Raw genomic sequence first — 27,779 nt, forward strand, 5'->3', positions numbered from 1 at the left:
TCTATTGGGAATAAAATATTGGTTTATGAGATTTGCAAATGATTGCGTTTATTTCCATTTTACACAATGTTTTTTGTAATTTATAAGATTTTCTGACCTAATTTTTAGCTAAAGCAGATGCACAATGAATGTGAAACGTTTTTTCCTGAAGCTGCGAGCAGCCTCTGTAATTAACTGACATCCAAGAGTATACATTTCCAAGTACTCCCTCAACAATTTTGTTTCTTAAATTAAAGACATATGATAACACAATGAAACGTGAAACTGAAATTGTGTCTCATGCATTTCTTTTCTTTTAAATTGACACTAACATGAGCTTAATGGCCCACACAGAAACACAGAGGGGCTGCGAGTCTTTACATAAATACAGCGTGATCACAGGAGGAAAATCTGGTCTCTGGTGACCTTGGTGAACAACTAACGGGTCTCTTCTCCATCTGTAAATGTTTGGACTGATGTGAAGGAGCAGTTGGACGGAGATCCTGCAAACATTCTTCAGCAGTCTGGCATTGAATTTTCCATGAAACTAAAGCCGTTTAATGTCTTCCGTTTAACAAAATTACACTTTTGTTCCGAAAAAGCTTCCTCCTCTTATTCAGCAATAACCATATAACAAACGTTTTTACATGAGGGCATATGTAATTACTTAGATGGAACGCATTGGCTAATGTGGCTTAATTCCATTAGGTAAACTCTGAGAGGGTGGATGATGAGCTGCAGGCCTCAAATTTAAGACTTGGGCCATGTCCTTATGTTTGATGACTGCTTTGAAGTGGAGTGTGCAGATCACTGTTGGATGGCCCTGCTTTGTGTTTTTGTTAATTGCTCAGCTTGTAACCTTCTGAACTTGTTTTAAGTTTGAACAGATTGTGACAAAAATCTGTCGGCTGAAAATAAAACCTTACCTTGTACTTCCATTTAGCTTCAGTCTTGTTTTTATTCTGCTCTCTGATTTCAAACTTCTCCACGTTGTTCTGCTTTGACATTTCCTTCTCTGACATGCTCAGGACATTCTTAACAGCCTGGAAAATTTTGATAGTACAGAACAGACACAGTTATTAAAGAAACTATCAAGTCTACCTGCTTTGTGAAGACAGAGCTGCGGGAGCAGTTGTGAGCTGTAAGTAATATAATCTGTATCTGACATTTAAACACAGCTGTCTTTCTAATCACTATATTTTCCGGACTATAAGTCGCATTTATTTAAAAATTTATTTCACAAAATCCAAGACAAAGAGCAAATATTTAATCTGGAAAGGCAAGTTATTCATACTACACAACAGCACACGGAACAGGCTGAATATGTGTTGGGTATGTTGACGTAAGACCAGGATTTCCTCCAGGATTCGTTTAAACTGTGAGGAAGAACTAGTCTCCTTATTACACTTAATGAACAGCTGATTGAGGTGCTGAGAAAGTAGGAAAATGTTAACATCGCATTTGGTATTTAAAGACACAGACAACCCCCGTCTGCCACTGATTAAGTTTCAAATAAATATGAAATAACCGGGTCAGCTGTTCATTGCACATGAAGATACAGACAGGAAGCAGTGGCTCAGGCACCTCGGGCACGCCACCAAAGTGCAAAATGGGCAGAAATTGCTTGCTAATTAGCATATGATGCTAACATCAGATGTTACATCAGATGCATGTTGAGCTGCTTTTCGAGGATCTGAATGGTCCAGTCTTCTCAAGGACTCAATATTTTAACAGGCGTTAGTTTTTAAAAGTTCTTGTGTTTTCTTTTGTTGTGCTGTTAAATTAGCAAGATTTCTACGTCAGGAGACACATAAAGCCTCTCAGGAAGGGAAAACCAGGGTTTCAAGGAGTAATGCAGCAAATGAACATACACCCATGTCTTAATTGGCTCACCTTTGTCTTTTTTGGCTGGTCCATTTTGCTCAAGATGTCTTTTGCATGAGACTCAAGAGCTGCAAAGCTGGAAGGTTTAGGAGGCGGAGAAAGCTCTTTTGTCTTCTTTGCTTTCTTCTTTCCTCCTTCTTTGACTTTGGGGACCTTTGGAGGCTTGGGGGCCTTGGGCATCTTTGGGGGTTTGGGGGGTTTGGAGGCTTTCTTTCTGGACTTTTCTCTGCTGGGTGAAGGGATGTTTGCTGGGGAAGGAGGCTCATCTGGCTCAGAGTGGGTGGATGGTGGTTCCTCTACAGGTACCTTGATGCTTGGCTCACTCTTAATGGCTTTTGTTGCATTCTGGAAGTTAAAGCACAGAATCAAGACTTTGATATTTTTTAGTTTGTTTTATGTTAAAAATTACTTGTGTTTGTCAGATGCAAGATTTTAACTTCTCTATATGAAAAAGAATTCACTTCTTACAAAAACCAAACTGCGGCTGAATATTATCTGAAGCTGAAAGTCTGTACTGTGTGTAAAATGTTTTATGGCTGACAGCAGAGGAAATGTAAAGGGTTCATTGTCACTCAGACCATAAAAAAAACATCAAATTATGGTAAAAACAAATTTGTTTGCGTTATTGCTGCATGTTGGTCAGGCGGTGCTTGTAAAAGAGAGAATTTGATGTCAAGCATCTGCCTGGTGAAACAAATATGAAATAAATGAATAAATTAAATTAATCTACGGGAACTTCAATAACTAATGGTAGAATAAAAGAAAATTACCTCTGATAATCTGATCTCTTTGGCAAGATCCTTAATAAGTTGTGATGGTTTCATGTTCTCTGGAAGTTCATCTTCATGTTCCAGGAGAGCCTGTTACAGGCAAAACAAACAAATCTTTCTAATAATACAGTAAGACAAACATACTGCACATGTGACTGAATCCATACCTGTTTTTTAGTCCAAGCTCTGAAGGCTCCATTTATAATTTTGGCACCATGTATCAGGTACGGAGCTGGTTGCTTATTTAATTTATGTAAACCTGCGGAAGAAAAAATGCAAATGTTACTAAATGAATCAAGACTTTTAAAGTCAGAGAGGTTAGGGCCATTACAGTTAAAAACAAAGAGTACAAACTGCAGAACGGCAAACAGATAAGCCTTTAACAAAAACTGGAAACTGGAGTCCTCAGTACACCAGAAAGGAACTCCATCTGAACCAGGACACTCCTGGTTTTCAAATGGACTAGAGTTCGCTCCTTCGGTCTGAACTGGGAGACTCCCGGTTTTCAACTGGACCAGAGTTCGCTTCTTTGGTCCGAACCAGGAGAGCCCCGGTCTGAACCGATAGTCTGGAATGTTTGGAGCAGTGCTTCTTTTCCCCTGTTGATATTTTTCTGCTTCGCCCTCCCCTCTGCTTGCATTTTTCTGCCAATGTTCTTATTGTCCTACTCAAGTAATTTATGGGCAACGGCTCCTGGATACTCAATAATCACTGGGACTGTATTTTGTGGTAGATTTGGTGGATACTACTATTTTTTAAGACTCTTAGTGTCACATCAGTGTAGCCTACAAATAGTGGAAGCCTTATCTACAGTTACTCAGGAGCTAAAGTAGCTAAACTAGCCACTAGATGCCTCCCTTCTTTACAGATGACTATTACAAACATATACAGAAGATCACTATGCTGGAAACAAAGATTCAACGGCTCCAGGTGAATGTGGAAGTGAAGGGATTATGTGGAAACAATACAACTTTGCCTTTAATAAAAAACAGCGGACAAGATCTTGCTAACACACAGCTAATTAGCACAAACATGGCTGGAAAGAAACAGGAGGACAGTGTACAAGGTAATAACCCTTTTACTGATAGTCCTTCCTGTAATGCTCTTGGTGCAAAGCTGAAGAGTAAAAGGAAATGGGAGTAACAGGCAGAACCCAGTTTGCTGAGATTAGCGATGCGACCAGCTGGCCTGCTCTGCCATCCAGACCAAGCACCTCCTCAAACCCTCTCCCTAGCAAGCGTCATGTCCAGTCATGGCCAGTTGTCAAAAGGAAAACCGACAACAAGTCTCCTCCTCAACAAGCAGACATGTAACTACAGAACAGGTTTGCTCCACTGCTGCAGGATTCTGGATCTACATCTGTTGACCGGGATGAAATCTCCCTACACACCAGGGTCAGACCAAAGAACAGCTCAGAAAGTAAAAGCAAAAAGACAGCTGGGCTGAAAACTCTTTCCTTTGCTTGGCCATTGCAAGTTTTTCTTTCATTAACCGAAGGGTACCAACAATTTTGTCCACGTGTGTAAGAGCTGAAAAACCAGAATGTGGAAAAGCTGAATGCAGGTGGCGAAAAAAAAAAAAAAAAGCTGCAGGTTCAATATGAGATCTTTAAAGAGAGACTGAGGATTTATAATATGGAGCTGAGAAATGCTGACTATCTTTTTTTTTCTGACATTATTGCTAAGAACAGCAATAATGCTCGTGCCTTGTTCGTTACTGTTGACAGTCTAACTAATCCTCCTGGGTCAGTAACCCCAGAACTTCTATCCAACCGGGCCTGGAACGAGTTTACTTCTTTCTTTACTGACAGAATTCAAAAAACCAGTGCTTCCATGCCAGGGGCAGGACCAAGCGGCAACCTCGGCCGGTAAAATATAAAGCCGATGCGGAAAAGAAAATTGCAGTTCACCCCTCATCCGCTAGGGGCTGGTTCCAAAATAGAGTCAATCCCCATAGACTCCAATGTTAAAAGACCAACTTCACAGCAGAAATAAACATGTTTAAAGCCTGGTACAAAAATCAATTTTAGGATTAATAGATCAAGTTTAACTTCATGACAACTGTATGGGGGATGAATTTTTCTAACTCATCCCTTTTGATGTTATATAATCTTGAAATATGGCATAGTTAGGGAACTGTCCGTTAGATTGACAGGTATCCAATATCCACGGCAAGAATGGAGAGTGCAGCACAAATGTGGTTTTTAGCCAGCTAACAGCATGCCTTAGCTTTAGCCCGCCTACCTCCGTTAGCTGGTTAGCTACCGTTAGCTAGTTAGGAGTTTGATGGGTGTCAATCATCCACCCCCACCTTCACAATCCCCCTCTCATCTCCACCTCTTTGCCCATTTTGGATTTTCCAGGAATGACGACATGTGTGACACTGCCAAGATGGCGACGGTGGGAACCACCCAATGAGCTTCAATTCAGCTCTTCAGAAACTTACGTGTGATATCACGGGGGCTCTGCCCATCTTTGATATACAGTCTATGGGCAGGACATATGTCACTGTGTCCACTCACAGACATGAACACCGTGACACACTTTTCTCCAGTCAGTCTTAAAGACCTGGATGAGATCATTGGCCATCTGAAAACCACCACTTGCTGTCTTAACGCCCTGCCAACTGGGTTTTTAAGAATGTTTCAGGATGCATGGCCTTAGATATCTTACGGATTGTAAACACGTCTCTGCTTTCAGGTGTCTTCCCCAAGACTGTAGCAGGTCTCAGTCCCGCTGTAGGTCTCAGTCCAGCTGCAGGTCTAATTTCTGCTGCAGGTCTAAGTTCTGCTGCAGGTCTCAGTCCCGCTGCAGGTCTAAGGTTTGCTGCAGGTCTTAATCCCGCTGCAGGTCTAAGTCCCGCTGCAGGTCTAAGTTCTGCTGCAGGTCAAAGTTCTGCTGCAGGTCTAAGTTCTGCTGCAGGTCTCAGTCCCGCTGCAGGTCTAAGTCCCGCTGCAGGTCTCAATCCCGCTGTAGGTCTAGGTCCCGCTGGAAGTCTAATTTCTGCTGCAGGTCTCAATTCTGCTGCAGATCTAAGTTCTGCTGCAGGTCTCAGTCCCGCTGCAGGTCTAAGTTCTGCTGCAGGTCTCAGTCCCGCTGCAGGTCTAAGTTCTGCTGCAGGTCTAAGCTCTACTGCAGGTCTAAGTTCTACTGCAGGTCTCAGTCCCGCTGTAGGTCTCAGTCCCGCTGCAGGTCTAAGTTCTGCTGCAGGTCAAAGTTCTGCTGCAGGTCTCAGTCCTGCTGCAGGTCTAAGTTCTGCTGCAGGTCTCAGTCCTGTTGCAGGTCGAAGTTCTGCTGCAGGTCTCAGTCCCGCTGCAGGTCTAAGTTCTGCTGCAGGTTTAAGTCCCTCTGCAGGTCTAAGTTCTGCTGCAGGTCTCTGTCCCTCTGAAGGTCTCAGTCCTGCTGCAGGTACAAGTTCTGCTGCAGGTCTCAGTCCCTCTGCAGGTCTCAGTCCTGCTGCAGGTCTAAGTTCTGATGCAGGTCTCAGTCCCGCTGCAAGTCTAAGTTCTACTGCAGATCTCAGTCTGGCTGTAGGTCTCAGTCCCGCTGCAGGTCTAATTTCTGCTGCAGGTCTAAGTTCTGCTGCAGGTCTCTGTCCCGCTGCACGTCTACGTTCTGCTGCAGGTCAAAGTTCTGCTGCAGGTCTCAGTCCTGCTGCAGGTCTAAGTTCTGCTGCAGGTTTAAGTTCTGCTGCAGGTCTCAGTTCCGCTGCAGGTCTAAGTTCTGCTGCAGGTACAAGTTCTGCTGCAGGTCTCAGTCCCTCTGCAGGTCTAAGTTCTGCTGCAGGTCTAAGTTCTGCTGCAGGTCTCAGTCCCACTGCAGGTCTAAGTTCTACTGCAGATCTCAGTCCCGCTGTAGGTCTCAGTCCCGCTGTAGGTCTAATTTCTGCTTCAGGTCTAAGTTCTGCTGCAGGTTTAAGTTCTGCTGCAGGTCTCAGTTCCGCTGCAGGTCTAAGTTCTGCTGCAGGTACAAGTTCTGCTGCAGGTCTCAGTCCCTCTGCAGGTCTAAGTTCTGCTGCAGGTCTAAGTTCTGCTGCAGGTCTCAGTCCCACTGCAGGTCTAAGTTCTACTGCAGATCTCAGTCCCGCTGTAGGTCTCAGTCCCGCTGTAGGTCTAATTTCTGCTGCAGGTCTAAGTTCTGCTGCAGGTCTCAGTTCTGCTGCAGCACTAAGTTCTGCTGCAGGTACAAGTTCTGCTGCAGGTCTAAGTTCTGCTGCAGGTCTAAGTTCTACTGCAGGTCTCGGTTCTGCTGCAGGTCTCAGTTCTGTGTCAGGTCTCAGTCCCGCTGCAGCTCTAAGTTCTGCTGCAGGTTTAAGTTCTGCTGCAGGTCTCAGTTCTGTGTCAGGTCTCAGTCCCGCTGCAGCTCTAAGTTCTGCTGCAGGTCTAAGTTCTGCTACAGGTCTAAGTACTGCTGCAGGTCTCAGTACTGCTGCAGGTCTAAGTCCCGCTGCAGATCGAAGTCCCACTGCAGATCTAAGTTCTGCTGCAGGTCTAAGTTCCACTGGAGGACTCAATCCCGCTGCAGATCTAAGTTCTGCTGCAGGTCTAAGTTCCGCTGCAGGACTCAGTCCCGCTGCAGGTCTAAGTTCTTCTGCAGATCTAAGTTCTGCTGCAGGTCTAAGTTCCGCTGCAGGACTCAGTCCCGCTGCAGGTCTAAGTTCTGCTGCAGGTCTAAGTCCCGCTGCAGATCGAAGTCCCACTGCAGCTCTAAGTTCTGCTGTAGGACTCAGTCCCGCTGCAGGTCTAAGTTCTTCTGCAGATCTAAGTTCTGCTGCAGGTCTCAGTCCCGCTGCAGCTCTAAGTTCTGCTGCAGGTCAAAGTTCTGCTGCAGGTCTAAGTTCTGCTGCAGGTCTCAATTCTGCTGCAGGTCTCAGTCCCGCTCCAGGTCTACGTCCCGCTGCAGGTCTCAATCCCGCTGTAGGTCTAGGTCCCGCTGCAAGTCTAATTTCTGCTGCAGGTCTCAATTCTGCTGCAGATCTAAGTTCTGCTGCAGGTCTCAGTCCCGCTGCAGGTGTAAGTTCTGCTGCAGGTCTCAGTCCCGCTGCAGGTCTAAGTTTTGCTGCAGATCTCAGTCCTGCTGCAGGTCTAAGTTCTGCTGCAGGTCTCTGTCCCTCTGAAGGTCTCAGTCCTGCTGCAGGTACAAGTTCTGCTGCAGGTCTCAGTCCCTCTGCAGGTCTCAGTCCCGCTGCAAGTCTAAGTTCTACTGCAGATCTCAGTCCCGCTGTAGGTCTCAGTCCCGCTGTAGGTCTAATTTCTGCTTCAGGTCTAAGTCGTGCTGCAGGTCTAATTTCTGCTTCAGGTCTAAGTTCTGCTGCAGGTCTAAGTTCTGCTGCAGGTCTCAGTTCTGCTGCAGGTCTCAGTTCCGCTGCAGCACTAAGTTCTGCTGCAGGTACAAGTTCTGCTGCAGGTCTAAGTTCTGCTGCAGGTCTAAGTTCTACTGCAGGTCTCGGTTCTGCTGCAGGTCTCAGTTCTGTATCAGGTCTCAGTCCCGCTGCAGCTCTAAGTTCTGCTGCAGGTTTAAGTTCTGCTGCAGGTCTCAGTTCTGTGTCAGGTCTCAGTCCCGCTGCAGCTCTAAGTTCTGCTGCAGGTTTAAGTTCTGCTGCAGGTCTAAGTTCTGCTACAGGTCTAAGTACTGCTGCAGGTCTCAGTTCTGCTGCAGGTCTAAGTCCCGCTGCAGATCGAAGTCCCACTGCAGATCTAAGTTCTGCTGCAGGTCTAAGTTCCGCTGGAGGACTCAGTCCCGCTGCAGATCTAAGTTCTGCTGCAGGTCTAAGTTCCGCTGCAGGACTCAGTCCCGCTGCAGGTCTAAGTTCTGCTGCAGGTCTAAGTCCCGCTGCAGATCGAAGTCCCACTGCAGCTCTAAGTTCCGCTGTAGGACTCAGTCCCGCTGCAGGTCTAAGTCCCGCTGCAGATCGAAGTCCCGCTGCAGGTCTAAGTTCTGTTGCAGGTCTAAGTTCTGCTACAGGTGTCAGTCCTGCTGCAGCTCTAAGTTCCGCTGTAGGACTCAGTCCCGCTGCAGGTCTAAGTTCTTCTGCAGATCTAAGTTCTGCTGCAGGTCTAAGTCCCGCTGCAGATCGAAGTCCCGCTGCAGATCGAAGTCCCGCTGCAGATCGAAGTCCCGCTGCAGGTCTAAGTTCTGTTGCAGGTCTAAGTTCTGCTGCAGGTTTAAGTTCTGCTGCAGGTCAAAGTTCTGCTGCAGGTCTAAGTTCTGCTGCAGGTCTCAATTCCGCTGTAGGTCCCAGTCCCACTGCAGGTCTAAGTCCTGCTGCAGGTCTAGGTTCCGCTGCATGTCTCAATCCCGCTGCAGGTCTAAGTTCTGCTGTAGGTCTCAGTCCCTCTGCAGGTCTAAGTTCTGCTGCAGGTCTCAGTCCCGCTGCAGGTCTAAGTCCCGCTGCAGGTCTAGGTCCCGCTGCAGGTCTCAATCCCGCTGCAGGTCTAAGTTCTGCTGCAGGTCTCAGTCCCGCTGCAGGTCTAAATTCTGCTGCAGGTCCAAGTTCTGTTGCAGGTCTAATTTCTGCTGCAGGTCTCAGTCCCGCTGCAGGTCTAAGTTTTGCTGCAGATCTTAGTCCCGCTGCAGGTCTAAGTTCTGCTGCAGGTGTCAGTCCTGCTGCAGCTCTAAGTTCCGCTGTAGGACTCAGTCCCGCTGCAGGTCTAAGTTCTTCTGCAGATCTAAGTTCTGCTGCAGGTCTAAGTCCCGCTGCAGATCGAAGTCCAGCTGCAGGTCTAAGTTCTGTTGCAGGTCTAAGTTCTGCTGCAGGTTTAAGTTCTGCTGCAGGTCAAAGTTCTGCTGCAGGTCTAAGTTCTGCTGCAGGTCTCAATTCCGCTGCAGGTCCCAGTCCCACTGCAGGTCTAAGTCCCGCTGCAGGTCTAGGTTCCGCTGCATGTCTCAATCCCGCTGCAGGTCTAAGTTCTGCTGTAGGTCTCAGTCCCTCTGCAGGTCTAAGTTCTGCTGGAGGTCTCAGTCCCGCTGCAGGTCTAAGTCCCGCTGCAGGTCTAGGTCCCGCTGCAGGCCTCAATCCCGCTGCAGGTCTAAGTTCTGCTGCAGGTCTCAGTCCCGCTGCAGGTCTAAATTCTGCTGCAGTTCCAAGTTCTGTTGCAGGTCTAATTTCTGCTGCAGGTCTCAGTCCCGCTGCAGGTCTAAGTTTTGCTGCAGATCTCAGTCCCGCTGCAGGTCTAAGTTCTGCTGCAGGTGTCAGTCCTGCTGCAGCTCTAAGTTCCGCTGTAGGACTCAGTCCCGCTGCAGGTCTAAGTTCTTCTGCAGATCTAAGTTCTGCTGCAGGTCTAAGTCCAGCTGCAGATCGAAGTCCCGCTGCAGGTCTAAGTTCTGTTGCAGGTCTAAGTTCTGCTGCAGGTTTAAGTTCTGCTGCAGGTCAAAGTTCTGCTGCAGGTCTAAGTTCTGCTGCAGGTCTCAATTCCGCTGCAGGTCCCAGTCCCACTGCAGGTCTAAGTCCCGCTGCAGGTCTAGGTTCCGCTGCATGTCTCAATCCCGCTGCAGGTCTAAGTTCTGCTGTAGGTCTCAGTCCCTCTGCAGGTCTAAGTTCCGCTGGAGGTCTCAGTCCCGCTGCAGGTCTAAGTCCCGCTGCAGGTCTAGGTCCCGCTGCAGGCCTCAATCCCGCTGCAGGTCTAAGTTCTGCTGCAGGTCTCAGTCCCGCTGCAGGTCTAAATTCTGCTGCAGTTCCAAGTTCTGTTGCAGGTCTAATTTCTGCTGCAGGTCTCAGTCCCGCTGCAGGTCTAAGTTTTGCTGCAGATCTCAGTCCCGCTGCAGGTCTAAGTTCTGCTGCAGGTGTCAGTCCTGCTGCAGCTCTAAGTTCCGCTGTAGGACTCAGTCCCGCTGCAGGTCTAAGTTCTTCTGCAGATCTAAGTTCTGCTGCAGGTCTAAGTCCCGCTGCAGATCGAAGTCCCGCTGCAGGTCTAAGTTCTGTTGCAGGTCTAAGTTCTGCTGCAGGTTTAAGTTCTGCTGCAGGTCAAAGTTCTGCTGCAGGTCTAAGTTCTGCTGCAGGTCTCAATTCCGCTGCAGGTCCCAGTCCCACTGCAGGTCTAAGTCCCGCTGCAGGTCTAAGTCCTGCTGTAGGTCTCAGTCCCTCTGCAGGTCTAAGTTCTGCTGGAGGTCTCAGTCCCGCTGCAGGTCTAAGTCCCGCTGCAGGTCTAGGTCCCGCAGCAGGCCTCAATCCCGCTGCAGGTCTAAGTTCTGCTGCAGGTCTAAGTTCTGCTGCAGGTCTCAGTCCCTCTGTAGGTCTAAATTCTGTTGCAGGTCCAAGTTCTGTTGCAGGTCTAAGTTCTGCTGCAGGTCTAAGTTCTAATGCAGGTCTCAGTCCCGCTGTAGGTCTCAGTCCCGCTGCAGGTCTAATTTCTGCTGCAGGTCTCAGTCCTGCTGCAGGTCTAAGTTCTGCTGCAGATCTCAGTCCCGCGCCAGGTCTAAGTTCTGCTGCAGGTCCAAGTTCTGTTGCAGGTCTAAGTTCTGCTGCAGGTCTTAATCCCGCTGCAGGTCTAAGTTCTGATGCAGGTCTCAGTCCTGCATTGGCAGAGTTGACCTTGAAGTTAAAGAGAATGATGGTGAATTAACGGCGAGGCTTTCATGGCGTGCACCACACACAAATGCAATCTAGCTTTAACACAGACGCAGTAAATGCTGGAAATATAAACAGTTGTCTGAAGCCAGCTGAGGAGAGTTTAAACACCGGCCCGTAATGGAGCAAGCGATTCTAGCTGGGCCAAACCTTTTGAAGCTAATCATCTGTGAACTCTGCGATTGGCTGGTTTAATGACTGAAATAATATCAGAGCATCCAGCTCCTCATCTGCTCAGCAGACACGCTGCATGCGCCGCCCAGAAAAAGACGTTTCTGACACTGTTTGTGTTTTCTCTGGAAAAACCAGGACGTCAGTTTATATTAAAACAGCACACATTAGAGCGAAGATGAGTTGTGTAAATACAAACTGATGAAGAGGTCACCTTTGAAGCGCTCCAGGAAGTGACGTCCCACATACCAGCAGGCTGTCTCAAAGTTGGGGAAAGGAGTCAGAGTTTTGACCTTCAGCCGCTTCTCGATTTCATATGCTCTGAGGAGGATGAAGCCAGTTTCAGTTGTTACACACACAACCCCCCCATCACACACCATCACAGCATCACAACAGCGTGAAATGATGTGGAAACAAACCTCATCTGCATTTCCACACTCAGGTTGTGGACGAAGTGTCCAGAGAAGGCCAGACAGTCCACCGGAGTCAGAATCGCATTGATCCATCCTGAAGAAGACCAGCAATGACCAGAAGCTTCGTTAAGCAACAGTGCAGTATGAAGAGTTACTGACATCTAGTGGTGAAGATGAACATGCTGTGAATGTACGGTGGCCGTCAGTGGCCAAAAATCTTCCATCCGCCCACCCCCCAATCCATCCATTAAAAATGAGAACGGCTTATATTTCAGGCTGTTTTATTCATCTAACACCGAATTGGAAAATAAATAAATCTGTCGAGTTAAAGTAATTTGTTTGTGTCTGATGTTTGCATCATTTTCTTAACTCTTGAATGTATTAACAATTATACATAAACAAACAAAATTTAAAAAGAGGAAAAATTTAAAAGACATTTAAATATTAAAAAAAAGAATGAAAAAAAGCAAATAAATAATAAACAATCTGAAAATAAATACATAAATAATAATAAATAAATATAAATAAGCTGATGAAATAAATGAATTAGAATAAATAAGTCTGGGGGTGTGAGAGGGTTCAAATCTGACCTGATGGGATGAACAGGGTCTGGCCCTGCTTCAGGGTACATTTATAACACTTGTCCACCTGGTCGGCAAAGAACATCTCGCTGTGATTGGACGAGGACCTCCAGCGCTCGTACAGAGACAGGTTGGCTGAGGTGGGCTTGATGAGGAAGAAGATCTTTTCTCCCTGCAAACATGTCCAGTGTCAGCATGAAGGGAGGAGGATGAGGATGCAGGATGAAGAGTGACTGACCTTCAGGACGTGGTACCAGACGGAGGCGCCGCCGCACTCGATGTGAAAGTCGGTGTAACTGTCTTTAACACAGATGAGACAGTATTTGGTGACTTTGGGCTTTCCCAGCAGGGCGTCATCAGGCCAGTAGTTTTCCACCCACGACAGCCGGCGGATGATCTGTGGACTCTCCACGATGCCGTTCATTCTGTCCCAGACAAACAAAGGACCCCCTGAGTCCCGACAGCCCTGAAACCCGTCCCTCAGACAGACGGAGACCTACCTCGTGTCCGAGAACTCCAGGTTGATGACATTTAACACTTTCTTCCTGTTGGTGCTGTAGTAGTAATCCACAAACTCTTTGAGCTTCATCTTGCTGTCGGTCTGCTTTGTGACGTCCACGACGTCCACACCGACGTCAGGACCTGAAACAGGAAACGCCGCCATGAAAATCTGAGCAGATACCAGGTACAACATTTACCCAGCAGTCTGGGTTCAGGTGTGCATCTGATTGCAGAGCGCAGGCGCCCCCTGCTGGCGCAAACCCGCTATGTTACCATACAAAAACACATTTCACAGAGTTTAGTCTTAATATAACACACACATTTATTTCTAAATATATACAAATAAATTTTATGCTATTATTGGGCAGGAAATTCCTGGATGATGTTCTACATTTTAAAAGTGGACATACATTACTACAATACCATCTTGTGTGATACATTTCCAACCCAGTTAAAAGTTATGCGTGCCTTGTCATGGTCTACTGTCACTGTAATTATCTTCAAAATGTTTGTGTAATATATTTTCCATAAACTTAACTGTAAATTATGCAACCTCATTGCAATCTTCCTTCTTTTGCACACCTAAGCCACAGAGAATAAAAAGTGAAAATGAAGACTTAAATGCGCCAGCTTTAGCACCGCATGCAGGGGACCGCAGATGTCAATGAGAACCTGAAAATGTTTAACTCCATCTCCATCTTCAAGAAAAACTAAAAGTGCAACTTTTATCATTTTACAATAAATCTTAGGGTAAGTCTTCTTTTTATTAAGAACTGGTCTACCCCAGCATTTCTTGTACCTGTGACGTTGTGACTTCTCTTTATAATGCTGCGTTGTTGTCTTGACCATAATATATTATTATAATTTAATGTACTATAATACTTGGATTATTTTTTGTTTTCCTGTTGCATGCCCACTTGTTTAGGTGATATAACCAAAGAATAACTGGTCCACATTCCGTCCATCACTTTAGTTTGAAGAAAACTGAACCCCTTATCATCAGCTGTAGCTAGCTTCCTGGTAGTGGCCCATTCACACTCAAACATGTTTCAATATTTAGAATAATAAATAATAATTAGTAAGATATTATAAATTATTATTTTTCTTATTATATTATTTACTCTAATTTTAAATATTTTGAATTTTTATAAAATTATACCTTTATGAGGATTGAGACTGAATTATTAGTTGTTTTTATATAATTTCACAAAAGATCGGTCCTAACAGCGACACGCACCTCAGAATGGGACAGAAGTATTATGACCACACATATGTAATGACTCACTTCAGGAAATATTAAATGTGATTTGCTGCATTACAACCATAAAAATGTGTAAACCTTAAAAGCAGCATCATCAGATCCATGAGAGCGATCTGTCCTCACATCATTTTATTATTTTACATTTTAATGTAAGAATTATGAGAAGTTTTATTCCTCTGAGATAAATTCCTCTTGTGTCTCCCAGAAATAATTCATTCTCTCCACCAAAGGCAACTAAAGGCTAAAAAATGTAATTGTGTGATGGTGTCACTTGGTCACTACATTTTGTCAAGGCCCGAGATGAATGTTGATGCTGTATGGTTCAATTTAACCCCAGTATTGCATAACTATAAAACAAATTAAAAAGAAAGAAAAAAAAGATGGAGGAACAAAGCTGGGGGAGCAGAAGACTGGTCTCATCCAGATTACAGAGAGAATAATCAAAAACCTTTTCAGATCCATTCCTGAGGGGTATTGCACGAAACCAGAATAAAGAAATCCAGGATAATTAAGCAAGCCCAGCTTGACCTAGCTTGCGCGGCCTATCCTGGCTTAATTGGTTGCACGTTTGCTGAGCCAGGATGAGAAGGTGCGGCTAGGTTAAGCCAGGTGAAGATAGTTGGGATAAGTGCGTGTGCACGGCATACTGAAGCAGACCTCGCGATCGCTCACAGAATCACCGATGGGGAAATGGATAAAAGTCGCGCGTCCTACGTCACGGCCGCTGAACAACAGCTCCTGACGGAGTTCTCTGACGAAGTTAAGGATATTATAAGGAAAAAAGGCAAAACCAATGCCATAAGTAAAGAACGCGAGAGAGCCTGGCAGACAATAGCCGACCGGCTCAATGCGTAAGTAGTCAAAAACTGTACAATTAATAAACAGTGCTCCACTGGAACTGTCATAATTAGGCTACAATTAAAGGATTACTTTTCAAATCCACTAACTGTTGTATACTTTAAGAGTGACAAGCAGGTGCATGTTACTCAGGAAATGTAGAGTATGATTAGGTGCAAACAATTATCCACAATGTGTCATTTAATCTATTTTCCTCATGTAACGTTTTTATCTATTTTATCTTTCTGTCCTTCATAAAGAACAAACCTGTCTGGCCATAAAAGGACCTGCAGCAAGAAAAAATTAAATATAAGAACATTGGCCTGCTTATTTATTCCATGAAGGATATGAAGTCAGTGATGTGGTGCTAAGAGAAAATGTGTAGCAGGACCCGGATGCTGCACAGTCTCCTAAGCGGCCTGGTAACATTGTGAGTATTGGCTAAAGTACATCTACGTTATGCACAAATCCTGCTGTGCTAACTGACATTTCCTTTACAGACTTCACAAACTGTCAGAACGCTTTATTCAGGGCACCTGGAGAGAGAGAGAGAGCTGGCAGATGTTAAAAGCTGACTCAAAAAGAGCAAGCTCCAAGGAATGGAGCTGGATCTTGAGATTAAACGCCGGACACTCAGAAAACTGGACCTGGAAATCCAGTAACCGAAAATCTGTATCTCTCAATGACATAGTCATCTCCAAAGGCCAGGGGATGTGAGCTGTCCCTGAAGACTCATTCACGTCTGAATGCTCTTCTGAGGATGCGGGCTTCCTCGTCCAGCACATCCTCCGAAAAAGGGCAAGCCATTATGAAGAGGGAACAGGTGAAGGGGAGTTGGACCTGAATATTCTACATTGCCCTCGTCACGGATTTCTTTGAATACACCTTTGTAACCTCATCCGCTGTGTTTTGTAATCTCAATTAATGCAATAAAACACATATTTATAAAACCTCTGACAGCACTTTGACGAGCAGGCTTCATTAGCATAGCAATATAACACTTGGCCTGAGTAATAATACTACAACTCGAATCCATATAAAAAGGCTGTTGCGATTACGAACAGATTTGGATTAAATGTACAGTGACTGTATATGTAATATTTTAATACTGGATGATTAAAATGATGCGCCATACTTAGGAAGACCATGGACATGCTGTAAAACACATTATTCCTCACAGAATTGATGTTGGACATGCAGGTGACTCGCTAGGATTAATCTTCCGGCAGTTAGCCTGGTCTGGAGCAGGCTAGCTGCAGCGGATAAATCACCACAGTAACTTGGCCGGGTTTAGTTTGAGCTGCTTTCATGCAACCGACTTAGGGCTAAATTCAGCCAGGATAACCAACATATCCCAGCTTAATCCCTTATCTTGGTTTCGTGCAATACCCCTCTGACTTTGGCCTGATGTTGGCCTCATGCTGGCCTGATGTTGGCCTCATGTTGGCCTGATGTTTGCCTCAAGTTGGCCTGATGTTGGCCTCACGTTGGCCTGATGTTGGCCTCACGTTGGCCCGATGTTTACCTCAGGTTGGCCTGATGTTTGCCTCATGTTGGCCTGATGTTTGCCTCACGTTGGCTTGATGTTGGCCTCACGTTGGCCTGATGTTGGCCTCACGTTGGCCTGATGTTTACCTCACATTGGCCTGATGTTTGCCTCAAGTTGGCCTGATGTTTGCCTCACGTTGGCTTGATGTTGGCCTCATGTTGGCCTGATGTTGGCCTCACGTTGGCCTGATGTTTGCCTCACGTTGGCCTGATGTTGGCCTGATGTTGGCCTCATGCTGGCCTGATGTTGGCCTCACGTTGGCCCGATGTTTACCTCAGGTTGGCCTGATGTTTGCCTCATGTTGGCCTGATGTTTGCCTCACGTTGGCTTGATGTTGGCCTCACGTTGGCCTGATGTTGGCCTCACGTTGGCCTGATGTTTACCTCACATTGGCCTGATGTTTGCCTCAAGTTGGCCTGATGTTTGCCTCAAGTTGGCCTGATGTTGGCCTCACGTTGGCCTGATGTTTGCCTCACGTTGGCTTGATGTTTGCCTGACGTTGGCCTGATGTTGGCCTCACGTTGGTCTGATGTCTACCTCACATTGGCCTGATGTTTGCCTCATGTTGGCTTGATGTTTGCCTGACGTTGGCCTGATGTTTGCCTCACATTGGCTTGATGTTGGCCTCACGTTGGCCTGATGTTTGCCTCACGTTGGCCTGATGTTTACCTCACATTGTCCTGATATTTGCCTCATGTTGGCTTGATGTTGGCCTCACGTTGGCCTGATGTTGGCCTCACGTTGGCCTGATGTTTACCTCACATTGGCCTGACGTTTGCCTCAAGTTGGCCTGATGTTTGCCTCAAGTTGGCCTGATGTTGGCCTCATGTTGGCCTGATATTTGCCTCATGTTGGCCTGATGTTTGCCTCAAGTTGGCCTGATGTTGGCCTCACGTTGGTCTGATGTCTACCTCACATTGGCCTGATGTTTGCCTCATGTTGGCTTGATGTTTGCCTCACGTTGGCCTGATGTTTGCCTCACGTTGGCCTCACGTTGGCCTGATGTTTGCCTCACGTTGGCCTGATGTTTACCTCACATTGGCCTGATGTTTGTCTCAAGTTGGCCTGATGTTGGCTTCAAGTTGGCCTGATGTTTACCTCACGTTGGCCTGATATTTGCCTCATGTTGGCTTGATGTTTGCCTCACGTTGGCCTGATGTTTGCCTCACGTTGGCCTCACGTTGGCCTGATGTTTGCCTCACGTTGGCCTGATGTTTACCTCACATTGGCCTGATGTTTGTCTCAAGTTGGCCTGATGTTGGCTTCAAGTTGGCCTGATGTTTACCTCACGTTGGCCTGATATTTGCCTCATGTTGGCTTGATGTTTGCCTCACGTTGGCCTGATGTTTGCCTCACGTTGGCCTCACGTTGGCCTGATGTTTGCCTCACGTTGGCCTGATGTTTACCTCACATTGGCCTGATGTTTGTCTCAAGTTGGCCTGATGTTGGCTTCAAGTTGGCCTGATGTTTACCTCACGTTGGCCTGATATTTGCCTCATGTTGGCTTGATGTTTGCCTCACGTTGGCCTGATGTTTACCTCACATTGGCCTGACGTTTGCCTCAAGTTGGCCTGATGTTGGCCTCATGTTGGCCTGATGTTTACCTCACGTTGGCCTGATATTTGCCTCACGTTGGCTTGATGTTGGCCTGATGTTTGCCTCACGTTGGCCTGATGTTGGCCTCATGTTGGCCTGATGTTTGCCCCACGTTGGCCTGATGTTGGCCTCACTTTGGCCTGATGTTGGCCTTGTAATTCTTCACAACACCGTGTTATACCTTGTAATGCTTCGTAATACGACATGCCTGGTTAAGCCTGGTAACCCTTGGTAACACCTTCTAACACCTCATAACATCTAGTAACGCCTCGTAATGCCAAGTAACTCCTAGTAACACCTGGTATTTCCTGGTTAATGCCTGGTACCTCCTAGTTACGCCATGTAATGTGTGGTAACTCCTGGTAACGCCTGGTAAGGCTGACTTTCCTAGGCTGCAGCTGATCCACAATCCTGCAGCTTGTCTTGAATCATGAACATTGAAACGTCATCACATCTACCAGAAGTGTGATCTGGATGGATTTTATGGTGATATTTCTGTCCTGAAAACTGCTTAATTGACTGCCTCCTTGTATTTCGTGTGTGTCAGAGGAGAAAGCAGAAACCCATGCATCATATTTAAAAAACTTGATTCCTTGGTTTGAGGAGAAATTAAATTCTTTTGTTGTTGTTGTTTTTTTTTGTTTTTTTTTGTTGTTTTGTTTTTCTTGTCCCTTATGTCAAAATTTCTGATGCTTTTATTTATTTTATGATGGTCTGCATTTTGGTCAACAGCTTTCAAAAAAGAATCTGACATCAAACATGAACAAAAAAGTAACTTTTCTTAGTGATTAAAACCCTGTAATAACAATATCCAGGGTTATATTCAGAATAATTTTCAATAAATTAATTATTATTATTATTATTATTGTTATTATTATTGTTATTATTATTACTGTTATTGTTCTTATTGTTATTATTATTGTTATTATTATTATTATTATTATTGTTATTATTATTATTATTATTATTATTGTTATTATTATTATTATTATTATTGTTATTATTATTATTGTTATTGTTCTTATTGTTATTATTATTGTTATTATTATTATTATTATTATTGTTATTATTATTATTATTATTGTTATTATTATTATTATTATTATTATTATTGTTATTATTATTATTGTTATTGTTCTTATTGTTATTATTATTGTTATTATTATTATTATTATTGTTATTATTATTATTATTGTTATTATTATTGTTATTATTATTATTATTATTATTGTTATTATTATTATTATTATTGTTATTATTATTATTATTATTATTATTATTGTTATTATTATTACTGTTATTGTTCTTATTGTTATTATTATTGTTATTATTATTATTATTATTATTATTGTTATTATTATTATTATTATTATTATTATTATTATTATTATTGTTATTATTATTATTATTATTATTATTATTGTTATTATTATTATTATTATTATTGTTGTTATTATTATTATTATTATTATTGTTATTATTATTATTGTTATTGTTCTTATTGTTATTATTATTGTTATTATTATTATTATTATTGTTATTATTATTATTATTATTGTTATTATTATTGTTATTGTTGTTATTGTTATTATTATTGTTATTATTATTATTGTTGTTTTTGTTATTATCATTATTATAATCATTATTATTATTATTATCATCATCATCATCATCATCATCATTATTATTATTATTGTTATTATTATTATTATTATTGTTGGTGTTAGATATAAAAAACTGAGACAAGCTATTTTCACAAAACTGAATGAAAATTTGCAATAAAATAAAATGTAATCAGGTAAAACAAAATAGAAACAAAGCACGGAAGCTGAGAGCACTCACTTTTCATGCTAATATCTTAAAATCTCATTTTCATAAAACAAGTTATTTTTCTCCAGATAACCTCCTGCTGGATAATTTTGTTTTTTTCAGATCACAGGATGATGAAGGTGAGCTCAAACACGAGTGGTTATCACCTCATTTATTTGGTAATTGTCCTGATTAGAATCAGTAATGGTGCGATAAAGCAAGAATGTGGTGTTCTGTTCACTTCCTGAGCCCAAACAAAGAAAACATTTTGTTTTAAAATAAAATGTAAACTTTGTCTCAGTAATGGTAGAAATTAATCTGTAATCTCCAGGATATCATCCTCACTATCTCAAGGTAATCATGTTGGAAGAATCTTCAATCATGGCTGCTCGGAGCTTCCATAGTGAAGTGAGAGAAACGCAATTCAGCTGCTGATTGTGATACAAAGGTTCAGAATTCATTTCATCTACATATTGACATCAAACTTGTTTCTTTTGAATTTCTGAGAAAGCTGCAGCTTTCATACAGCAGCCAAAGACAAGCTGCTCATTTACTCACCAAGTAATGAAACTACTTCAGAATAAAGCCTCCTGACATGGAGACGGGTCGCTCCAGATATGATAGATATGAGCTTTAATTTGTTGTAGCGTCATTACCAGAAACTGCAGAAGTCAGAGGTGCGTTAGAAGAAATCAGCCTCTTACCAACGTAGTTCTCCACATCACTGATGTAGAAGGTGGGGGCGGGCATGGACATTCCCAGACCGTCTTTCTTCTGGACCAGGATTGGTTCATTAAAGCCGTTCTCCTCCAGGTGGTCCATTGTCAGCTGACCGCCGCTTAGTTTGACCACCACGTCATCAGCACTGAGAAGCAAAACTCTGTGTTAGACAAACATCTGATGACTGCCTGCAGAGAGCAGGCAGAACTCCAGACATGGTCACACAGCGCCCCCCAGTGGAAGGTTTCAAACATGCAACACATTTAGAGAAAATCCTGATCAGCTGGAGTTTCCTGCTCTTCCTTTACCGGCTGGTTCAGAGGGACTGTGGAGGAAAACGCGGTCAAACATCCATCGCTGGAGGTGCGTTCAGGCTCCTGATTCACTTCATCTTCTTGCCTGCTGCTTTAACTCTGGACAACTCAGTGAATGAATGAAGCTGCTGATTTTCAGAGCAAGTAACTAATTAAATGATGGACGCCAACCATCTCTCTGTCCTCTGCTCATCCACATTACACTCAGTCTGAATATCATTTGGTGATCTTTGAAGGAAACTTCTGGATTAAGTGCCTTTCTTAAAGCAGCGTTTCAGGCAACAGAAGTAAACAAGCTGCAGCATCAGCTGCAACTCACATTCAAACGTTTGAAACATGTTTTAATCATGATGGGTGATGATAATCATGACTGAATTTATATCAAACCTTTTCTCATCAGTAAAATCTGTGTTCATGGTGAATGTGTGAACAACAAAGACGTCCTCTCCTGATGTTTCCCTCCAAACGTTTCCAGAACAGACGTGTTGGTAAATATCGTCTCCATCAACATTTTTCCTCTCACGTCTGTGGATTCATCCAGTCTGTTCTCATGTTATCTGTCCTGCAGCTAACTGAGTGCTCAGACCCAGATTTTAGTTTCAGTCCATCATCGTCTCTGCAGGACATCAGCATCATCAGCAGCAGCAGGAGGAGGGGGAGGAGCACGACTTCACATCATCAAGGTGTTTCTGGCCTCCAGGGTTTCTTCTCTGGTGTCTTCGCGCCTGATGTTCTGGTTCATGAGGTAACCAGATTAGTTGTCAAATGCTCCTCCAGGTGTTTCTGGTTTGTACCAGGTATTTTTCCAGCCTGTTGTTGCTCCTGTTCCAACTTTTTCCAGACGTGTTGCTGCATCAGATTCACTTTTCATCACATGGTGAAACGTCTCTGTTTCATCATCTGACATGTTGGTTCTACTGGGAATAAAATATTGAATTCTCTTTTTATTTACAGTTTACACAGAGAGCTGGCTTTTATGGAGGTGGAGCTGAGGTAACGTTGAACACGTGAACGTGGTCTTTACCTCGGAAATGTTCTGCTGCGAAGCTCTTTGATGAAAACTTGACTGCCGTTCTGAACAGCCTTGATGTCCGTGCTCTGCCCCGTGTCATGTTTGCTCCAGTTCTTTTTCTTTTTCACTGGTGAAGAAAGAAAACACCATAAACAATCTGTAGACGCTGTCATTAGTTTGTTTTTAGCATTTTACATCAGGTGACAGGATGACGGGAAAGCAGACGAGGAATCGTCATGGCAACAGGTTTTTGCTCTGACTCACGGGGACAATACGAGTCACAGCAGATACTCACAGGTGGATTTGCCGTGAGTCTTCTCACAGTTTGGACAGTGATATATGTCGATGTCTGGAGCGTCGTCCTCATCCACCCCAACACAGCTGAAACCACAACAGCATCAAGTTTTAACGATGAAGATCTGAGCTGTAGATGTTATAAAGATGTTGTGAGAGCTCTGCAGCTAATGCTTGTTTTGTTTTAGCCAGCTGCTCTGTCTCTCTGGAAACAGAAGCCGTCGGCATCATAAAGTTCAGAGACCAGAACAAACACTTCCTGACTGCAATAAGACCACCTACGTGTCTACAAGCCAACCGCCATCTTCACAAAGAAGCTTCTAAGCTCTCCATGAAGAATCATTTTACAGCTGGAGGAAGACGAAGGTGGTGCCTTCAAGCTGCTGGTTGCTCTGATTTATCGCTAAAAAAGTTGTTTTTTTTTTTTTCTGTAAAATAAACCAGCAAAAACAATAAATTTGACTTGATGAATGATGTAGTTCATCAATCCCTGCTTCAATCCCTGAATTATCTAAAAAATAAAATAAATACAGCAAAACAAGGGAAAAGATCATTAACAGAAAATGACTGGAATAAAATACAGATAAACATTAAATAAATTAATAACAATAACTGTATACAAAAAATGGAAAATAACAGAAAATAAATTCATAAATAAAAAAAAAACTGGAGGTTGTTTCTCAGGCGTCCAGAAGTTATGGTTTACGCCATATGGGTAAGTTTTAAATATCATAAGAGTAGTTGTGGGATATTCTACTTTCTTCACAGCAATTAAAATGTCTTTAAAGGGGTAGTGCACCCAAAAATGGGTTTTTTTGAGCTGTAAACAAAACAGTATTACTTAGTTGTGATGAAAACCACATATACTGGTGACAGAATTTGTATATTTTTAATTTATTTTGAAAACAGGATTTTGTGGGTAAAAAATGGCTCATAGCGCCCTCTACACGGTAAAACCAGGTTATGTTTTTTGTGACAGAGAGGTTATCTATGTCATGAAAAAATTTTAAAAACCCCACAGCCCCTCCCTCCACATGCAGGTAGGCGGGGCCTCACCTTGCAGGCACAGAAAGCCACGCCCACCAACGCATATGAAGGGATGTGAGCTTATCTGGTGTAGATCTGCTAGTTTCAGACTTCTATTCTTTCACAGAGTTTATGATGAAATGTTCCTGCAGTGGGACAGATTTGTGGTTTTGAGGGTGTAAAAGTAACACCGGACTTTATTCTTTACCTGCTGATCCTCATCTGGTGACAGACAGTTCAAATCGTAGCAGCAGCAACTTCCAGCAGCTCTTCCTGCAGCTGCCACAACCTGCCGCGAGTCTCCACAGCTTTCCAGAGCTGCTGGAGCTGCTGACAGGCAGCTAACAGCGCTAACGGCTCACACTGATAAGTTCAGGACCACCTCGTTCATGTGTAGCTCAAAGACGCTCTATGGTGTAGCTGCTTTGTGAATGTTGCTTTGCATCTTGCCAGTGAGCTGAGCTGCTGTCTGTCAATCATTCCTGCCTGTGGATCCTGAACCGCCCACTCTCCACCCGCTGATCACCCCACACCTCCCACCCTAACCCTTGCAGTTTCTGGCATTTTTCAAATTAGGCAGTGGGTGGAGCTACACTTTAAATTTGCAGATTTAAAAGTGCAGATTCATCGGCTGCATACGTCATCATGGCGCCAAGCACTGCCCCAATTCGAAGGAGCCTCCAAATCCACCCTACCAATCTGTACTTCGTTTGGCCTCAAAGGAAGGCTGCTTGTGATGCATCCTTCGTGGCTTCTTTTCTCCCAGAATTCATTGCACACAAGATGGTGACAAATGAGCAACCGAGCTCAGAAGAGTATGTTTTTTTTTTTTTTTTTTAATTAAACAATACTTTAGTAGAAACTAAGAAAACCAAGTACATTAAAAAATATGTTTGTTAAATGGTGACATTAAATTTCTGTAATATTCGATATTCTTCGATTTTTAAGAGGTTATTAAAGAGTCTACCAGCTGGAAAACAACAGAGCGTCAGACCGATTTTTGTTTTTGTTGTTTTTTTACATTAATGTTGTGTTAATGTTCACTAGCGTGTCCTATGATGCAAACGGTAATTTCAGAGGTTTAAGTGATTCAATGTCCTACGCTGCTGCGGTGGGAAATTCTTGTTGGCCAGGAAGGCTGTCCCATTTCACAAACGTTAAACTGACTTTGGAGTGTGTCAACTACATAGGCTGGAGGACCAGATGGAGACGCTCCGTCCTCCGCTCGCTGGAGGACCAGATGGAGACGCTCCGTCCTCCGCTCGCTGGAGGACCAGATGGAGACGCTCCGTCCTCGCTGGAGGACCAGATGGAGACGCTCCGTCCTCCGCTCGCTGGAGGACCAGATGGAGACGCTCCGTCCTCCGCTCGCTGAAGGACCAGATGGAGACGCTCCGTCCTCCGCTCGCAGGAGGACCAGATGGAGACGCTCCGTCCTCCGCTCACAGGAGGACCAGATGGAGACGCTCCGTCCTCCGCTCGCTGGAGGACCAGATGGAGACGCTCCGTCCTCCGCTCGCAGGAGGACCAGATGGAGACGCTCCGTCCTCCGCTCGCTGGAGGACCAGATGGAGACGCTCCGTCCTCCGCTCGCAGGAGGACCAGATGGAGACGCTCCGTCCTCCGCTCGCTGGAGGACCAGATGGAGACGCTCCGTCCTCCGCTCGCTGGAGGACCAGATGGAGACGCTCCGTCATCCGCTCGCAGGAGGACCAGATGGAGACGCTCCGTCCTCCGCTCGCTGGAGGACCAGATGGAGACGCTCCGTCCTCCGCTCGCTGGAGGACCAGATGGAGACGCTCCGTCCTCCGCTCGCTGGAGGACCAGATGGAGACGCTCCGTCCTCCGCTCGCAGGAGGACCAGATGGAGACGCTCCGTCCTCCGCTCGCTGGAGGACCAGATGGAGACGCTCCGTCCTCCGCTCGCTGGAGGACCAGATGGAGACGCTCCGTCCTCCGCTCGCTGGAGGACCAGATGGAGACGCTCCGTCCTCCGCTCCCTGGAGGACCAGATGGAGACGCTCCGTCCTCCGCTCGCTGGAGGACCAGATGGAGACGCTCCGTCATCCGCTCGCAGGAGGACCAGATGGAGACGCTCCGTCCTCCGCTCGCTGGAGGACCAGATGGAGACGCTCCGTCCTCCGCTCGCTGGAGGACCAGATGGAGACGCTCCGTCATCCGCTCGCAGGAGGACCAGATGGAGACGCTCCGTCCTCCGCTCGCTGGAGGACCAGATGGAGACGCTCCGTCCTCCGCTCGCTGGAGGACCAGATGGAGACGCTCCGTCCTCCGCTCGCTGGAGGACCAGATGGAGACGCTCGGTCGCTGGATACATATGTCTTTTCTCATTTTTGTTTAGAAAAAGATTAAGAAGCGTCTATGTGGGAAAGACTTGGTTTATTTAGGCAGACGCAGAGCAGATGACTCAGCTCACACCTGTTAAACTTTCACCTTTCTGAAACACCTGACCTGGACGGCAGCGAATCTAAACGAACATTACACGTCAGTTTCAGAATTCTTATCTGGCTGAGTGGATGTTTCTTTATAAGCGAATGCGGATGAAAACGTCAGCTGTTCATCTTCCTGTCAACAAAAATGTCTCGCTGGTTTGTCCCAACATCCTTTCTGCTAAAAATGACGTAGACTCCTACTACCAGGTAGGGACGTCACCAGTACAGATGTTCTTGATACGGCTATTATCAGAGAAATAATCAGTTTATCCTGTGTAATTAATTTCCTCATTGGTCTTTGAGTTCTATTTTGGTCTATCTTCAAATTCCAACATAACAAAATACTAGAACAACAAAGTAAAGTAAATTCCATCTAAATCTGCTCCGCTGTGTGCAAAATAAATAAACCTACACATTAACTGTAACTGTAAAGCTTCATGGTGTGAGAATGAGAACGAGGGTGGAGCTCCATGTTTTGTTTGTGCTCTTCAATCTTTTTAAGTTATTTGGTCTCTTGAAGCAAAACTGGCTTCCCCTGCAACATTTATACCGTCAGCAAAGAAGCAGGTAATCAATACACCTCTGAAAAGGCAGAGGGACCAAAGGACGCCTCCGGATAAAACTTGGCAAGGTCTCAGCGCCCTCTACAGGCCTAGCATGCAGACACATTTCCAGTCATATTTATGTTTTCCAACTGCATGGAGGTAGCTTCCACTCTGTTAATGTGTAAATGCATTTTTTCTCCAAATACCAAAGGAGCAAAATTTTGGATTTTGTGTGGAAAAGTTGTTGTGTAAAGACGCTTGAATAACATATCACTTCAGCCTTTCTATGTGATACATGAATGAAAATGGGAAAAGAAAAACCCTTAGAAGTTTTAAAGGAGCTCCTCAGATGCTGGATGTCTGGATGGAGACAGAGAGACTGGAATAATAACTTGGTTTCCTGCATAATGGTTACCGAGTTGATCTAAAACACAAAAAACATTTCCAACAACAAGCCACAACGAATCTAAGAAAGACCAGACGGCTCCAGGCTCCCTATCCAACCTTATCAGATGAAGCTGAAAGGTTTGATCAAACACTAGACTGGATAGAAAAGGTAAACTTATCAAAACATTCACTCATCAGGTCAACCTGCTTCCATGTCATAACGTTGCACAAACCATTTAATTATTATTTAGCATATGCAAGGAATCGCCACAATACAGATGACATGGTGCATGACTTAGGCCGTAGCTGCGGTTAAACTTCCTGCCTGAGCTCATCCCACCCCTACACCCTCCAAGACAGGTGATGCGCATAGGTGAGGGCAACTATTTGTAACTGCAGAAAACACACCCAAAGTGAGACACTCACCACCCAAGTACCAATCAAGTGTGCACACAACAGCATCCTCATGAGCAAAAAATGACTTTCACGGCTCCTACAAATGGTATCTGCTTCCCCTTCAATGTTGCTGACCATGTCCATCCCTTTATGACCACAGTGGAGCATCTTCTGATGCTACTTCCAGCAGGATAATGCACCATGTCACAAAGCTCAGATCATCTCCACCTGCTTTCTAGAACATGACGATGAGTTCACTGGACTCCAACGGCCTCCACAGCCACCAGATCTCAGTCCAGTAGAGCAGCTTTGGGATGTGGTGGAACGGGAGATTCTCATCATGGATGCAGCCGACAAACCTGCAGCAACTGTGTGATGCTGTCATGTTAATATGGAGAAAACCTCTGAGGAAGGTTTCCACCACCTGCTTCATCTATCACACCAGCATTAAAAAGGTCCGACCCGGTACTAGAAGGTGGACCCGATGAAGAGGACGACCCGGTACTAGAAGGTGGACCCGATGAAGAGGACGACCCGGTACTAGAAGGTGAACCCGATGAAGAGGACGACCCGGTACTAGAAGGTGGACCCGATGAAGAGGACGACCCGGTATTAGAAGGTGGACACGATGAAGAGGACGACCCGGTACTAGAAGGTGGACCCGATGAAGAGGACGACCCGGTACTAGAAGGAGGACCTGATGAAGAGGACGACCCGGT

The 27,779-nt window shown here is 44.7% G+C and overlaps 1 protein-coding gene across 4 annotated transcripts in view; it reads right to left on the reverse strand.

The window, feature by feature from the left end:
* The window catches only part of phf2 (PHD finger protein 2), a 50,381-nt gene that overhangs the window by 16,962 nt on the left and 5,640 nt on the right, over positions 1 to 27,779 (reverse strand). For all 4 annotated transcript variants that reach the window (XR_006009832.1, XR_006009831.1, XM_041981466.1 and 1 more), the window contains exons 2-13: positions 22,258 to 22,343; positions 21,975 to 22,089; positions 20,621 to 20,781; positions 12,864 to 13,005; positions 12,602 to 12,788; positions 12,373 to 12,535; positions 11,789 to 11,876; positions 11,584 to 11,690; positions 2,801 to 2,892; positions 2,634 to 2,723; positions 1,873 to 2,208; positions 906 to 1,022 (exon numbers count right to left, since the gene is read on the reverse strand). Coding sequence is in view for 2 of the 4 variants with exons in the window: in XM_041981466.1 (XP_041837400.1) it covers positions 906 to 1,022; positions 1,873 to 2,208; positions 2,634 to 2,723; positions 2,801 to 2,892; positions 11,584 to 11,690; positions 11,789 to 11,876; positions 12,373 to 12,535; positions 12,602 to 12,788; positions 12,864 to 13,005; positions 20,621 to 20,781; positions 21,975 to 22,089; positions 22,258 to 22,343 (1,684 nt within the window). In the remaining 2 variants the exon portion in view is untranslated. The remainder of the gene's footprint in view (positions 1 to 905; positions 1,023 to 1,872; positions 2,209 to 2,633; positions 2,724 to 2,800; positions 2,893 to 11,583; positions 11,691 to 11,788; positions 11,877 to 12,372; positions 12,536 to 12,601; positions 12,789 to 12,863; positions 13,006 to 20,620; positions 20,782 to 21,974; positions 22,090 to 22,257; positions 22,344 to 27,779) is intronic.

This window comes from Melanotaenia boesemani, chromosome 3 (genome assembly GCF_017639745.1).
Source record: "Melanotaenia boesemani isolate fMelBoe1 chromosome 3, fMelBoe1.pri, whole genome shotgun sequence".
Taxonomy (NCBI): Eukaryota; Metazoa; Chordata; class Actinopteri; order Atheriniformes; family Melanotaeniidae; genus Melanotaenia; species Melanotaenia boesemani.